At 39.2% G+C, this 4,305-nt stretch overlaps 1 protein-coding gene across 5 annotated transcripts in view; it reads right to left on the reverse strand.

Moving 5' to 3' along the window:
• Positions 1-4,305, reverse strand: part of CLOCK (clock circadian regulator) — a 76,302-nt gene that overhangs the window by 22,557 nt on the left and 49,440 nt on the right. For all 5 annotated transcript variants that reach the window (XM_019526504.1, XM_019526503.1, XM_019526500.1 and 2 more), the window contains 2 exons: positions 2,958-3,058; positions 1,846-1,935 (listed from right to left, as the gene is read on the reverse strand). In XM_019526504.1, coding sequence (XP_019382049.1) covers positions 1,846-1,935; positions 2,958-3,058 — 191 coding nt within the window. The remainder of the gene's footprint in view (positions 1-1,845; positions 1,936-2,957; positions 3,059-4,305) is intronic.

Below are 4,305 nucleotides of genomic sequence, written 5' to 3' on the forward strand. Positions count from 1 at the left end.
ATCCCAATTTTCAGATTTAAAAAAGTAACCCGAAAATCATATTTTTCCATGATTAAAATGAAACACCACTATATATGTATCTATGTATTAGTGACATTTCATTTTAATCACAGGAAAAGGTGGATTTTGGGTTACTTTTTTAATCCAAAAATTGGGGATTTTTTTTTTAATCAGAGAAAACCAGGATCTCTACAGATAAGCAAGGTTTCTGTCCCAACAATGCCTATAGGGTGGGCAAGCAGTCAATCAATCATCATTCAATTTCCTTGTCTTGAGAACATTTGGAGTCTTGTTTCCACCCTGGATGTGAAATTTTCCATTTCCATGCCCTGCTTCACATTATTGATCTGCCTTCTCCCATTTCACATCATTTCCTTACTGAAAAGTGAGGCAAAACATTAATTTACATTCTATATTAATACCTATATTATCTTTAATCTACCATTGCATAATGACCACACTTGCTCTTTCCTGGTTCTCCCTTTAAATTGTATGGTTGAAGAGCCATTTGCTATTTAAATTTATGGTGCCAGGCCTAACTCACTGTGCCTTCATAACTATTTTCATATTATCCCTACATTTTCTCATGTGTTAAATACAGGATTCTTTTCTGATTCAAACCCTTCTCCATCCTCCTTTTGGGCTCTCTGCTTATCCTAACATCCTCTTGGGATAATTCATCCAGTTTGGTTTGGAGACCCTTTCATCAAGTACTTCCCCCACTTTCCTGAGTTAAGATACAGACAGTTTTTACATTTTTGAGTTAAAGAACTTCCAAGCCCTTTTTACATTTAAATCTCTCACTTCTCAGTCCTATTTGCTTCATTACCTGGTTCCCTAAAATTCTAAGTGTGCCCTTTTGAAATCAAAACCCTTAGTTCAAGACCTGTAGACCCTTAATTTAAACTGAGCTAACTTTGTGATCACTTTTTTTTATGACCACCTCTTTGTTAACATTCTTGCTATTTACCAAAACCTGGTCTAAAATAGCACAAGTTCTTATTTTTTAAACAACAGACCAGCACCAGCCCCAGCCTCAGCCCCACTGTATCCTATCATTACTACTAGGAGCATCTGTCATCAAATCTGTATCTGGGAAGTTGAAGTCTCCCACAAATACTCACATGAAGTGTCACGCTAACATTAGGGACCTGTATCTACATTCAGACTCAATCTCAGATAAGCCTCCTATCCTTCCCTAAAGTAATTTGAACTCAGATGATTGTATTCATATTATGCTTTCTTATTTTTCCACAGGCTATGGAATCATCAACATATAAAACAAACACATCACTTTCACTTTCGTTTCTATCACATTTAACCAGCACATACCTTTCAAACCTGTGTGATATCTATAATAATCTGTTTTCATAATCTGATGCCCAAGATCCTTACATTAGTTGTTTCTTACTGAATAGATCCCTATCATCATACCACTTCATTGCAAGTCTCTCATCCCCCTCACAAATCTGAAAGAGGATTAATTGAGTATTAAACTCTGGTATATTAAGGGAAAGATTTTTTAAAACTGCTTTTTTGCACTAGTAATTTTTCATTTGGACATAGGGATCTTTTAGAAAACCAAGTACTTTTATGTCAAAATGACAAACTGCAAAAACAATTATTTGTACCCATAAAAAAAAAAAAAATCAATGGAACATCTGTTCTTTTCAGGTAAATTTAATCATTCTTATACAGAGGAAAGTAACAGAATGGAAATGAAGGTGCTTGGAATAAAATACACTTCCATCAGAGCTAATTTAGTAAGAAAGACCTTTAATCCTCTGAAGCTAAATTTGATTTGTTGCTGAAAAAGCTGGTCAGTATATGAATAAAAATCCATACCTGGGACATGCCTGGCTGGATCTGTAAAGATGAAGACTGAGACATCATTGGCTGTACTAATGGTTGTCCAGCGGATTGAGAGCTTAAAGACTGCAATTTAAATGTATATCACAATAATCAGTACAGTGCATGCCACACTTTGAGGAAATAATCTCAGGGAAACCATCAATTTCAAGAAGGCAAAAAGTGTAAATTTTCTTTTAAAAAAGGTTTAGGATGTTTATAGGCAGACAAGGTTCTCTGGGTGAATCTGAAGAGCACAAACCAACTGCAGAGGCTTCCTCAGCCTGATGAAGAGTTTTTAAAAAAAACCCAAAAGCTTGCTAAGAAATTTTTTTTCCAACTATTTAAGTTGGTCTAGTAAAATATATCAGATTGACTCAAAGAACCTTGTTTGCCTATGTCCTTAGACCAACATGGCTACAACCTACACCCCTATAGGACATTTATATGCTTTAATATTTTAGGAGGAAATAATTTAAGAAATAAATGTTCCCTGCAATGTTCGGAAATATGCAGCAGTATGAATATGAATGTTCAATTGATTACATGAATTTCCTTGTTGAGAACTATGTCAAAAGAAAACAAACATAAATAAGGGGGGAGAAGGACTTTTAGAACTGCAGTGCTGTAGAAATGTTATTTGCAAGACTGGCAAGGACACTTATTTGTTTTCAATATTTAATTGATAATGATTACTGTAAAAATAAATTGAAATCTTAAATACTAAAAGTTCCCTGGAAACACAACCACCTTATGCAACTGAATTGGGGTACAAATAGCCAATGACAAATGGCTCGTTTTCATTTTCTGTTATTATCAGGGAAGCAGGAACTATATAACTTTTAAAAAGCTTTAATACACCTACTGCGTGAAAAGTTACAGGAGAGTAAAAACAGAATTAAGACCTCAATCCTGAAAACATTTTAGGCATATGCCCACCTGTGTGAAGTCCCCTTATGTTTTAATGTAAACACAAATTGTTTTGATACCCTTACTGAAAATGCATGTACTTACTATTCAAACTCTAGAAAAAATTAATGCAAAACCTAGGGTCTTCAACAAATGAAAACAATAGATTTTAATGTAGAGATGCTTCTCGAAAGAGTTACCTGGCTACTAAGTGATGATCTTCTTTGTGTAGTCTTTTCATGGCCAGATAAATTTTGTCTTGGAGGTGTGCTAGTGTCCATTGTCATCTTTGTTGGTGTCGCTGAGATGATCAATGTAAAGGCAAAGAGACACTGTTGATCATCCTGAACCTGCAACTCTATTCTCAAATAAGGAATTCAGTTTCAAATCAAGAGATCAAGGGGCTCAGTTTTAAAAATATATTTCAAATAATTGTATAACCTGATAGTATGAAACAAGATTTTATTTTGATATCAGACATTCTAAAGGCATCTTATTTGTACAAAATATAAAAATTAAGAGTGTAATGATAAAGATTATCTTGGCCAATACAGATAGCTGATCAGCATATCGGCTGATACCGATCCAGTAGCTGATTTACAGGAATACAGCTGGGCAGTGTGGAGAGCAGCGCCCTGCATGTAAGTCTGTGGAGGGGAAGCGGAATGGAGGGGGGGAGATCGAGGCCACCACAGTGAGGGAAGGAGTGGGGCAGGGCAGAGGCAGGTGCGGAATGGAGCTGTGGGAGGTTTGTTCAGGAGAACAGTGTTTGGGACTTAAAAATGGCAGCAGGACATTTGAACTAAAGCTCATCAAATGAGCTTTAGTTCAAGCATCTCTGCTGCCATTTTTAAGCACCAGAACACTGATCCCCTGGATGAGCCATCCATAGCTCTGTCCTACTCTGCCAGGGTCCCATTCACCACCCAGCCTCAGCCCCTCCCTCACCATGGAGACCTCGATCTGCCCTCCCTCATGCTTCTTCCCTTCCACAGACTTAGCTGCAGGGCACTGCTCTCTAGGCCTGTACAAAGTTTTGGTTGCTAATTCGACTTGGCAGAGATTCAGCCAAATTCAGCAGATGAATTTCTGAATTTGAATCGAATCAGCAGACCCTTTAATCTCCCCGAGTCAGATTGGAATCCTCCAAATCAATTCAGAGAGATTCAATGATTCAGACATAGACACAGCTTTAAATGTTTTTTCTACATGCCTTAAGGTACCAGGCGGCTCATGAATGCTGAGATGCTAGGGTGGATGGAGCATCCCACGGGAGCATGGGAGGGGTCCACAGTGTGCCCGGCAGCGGACCCGGAAGCAGACCAGAAGCACTTCCAGTCCACTTCCAGGTCTGCCGAGGAGTGCGCGGGGGAACCTTCCCCACCCCCCGCACTGGTGCCTCCTGGGTCGGGGGGCACCCGGGGTCCTCCTGCAGCCAATTGTTGAGCCAGGAGGGCATGGAGGGGGGGAGCGGGGGGAGGCCATTGCCAAGTAAGCAGGGGCCGCCCCCGTGCTCCTGTGGGACTTTCCATCTGCCCCAGCACTGCA

Source organism: Gavialis gangeticus, unplaced genomic scaffold, assembly GCF_001723915.1.
Source record: "Gavialis gangeticus isolate Ggan-Ray unplaced genomic scaffold, GavGan_comp1, whole genome shotgun sequence".
Taxonomy (NCBI): domain Eukaryota; kingdom Metazoa; phylum Chordata; order Crocodylia; family Gavialidae; genus Gavialis; species Gavialis gangeticus.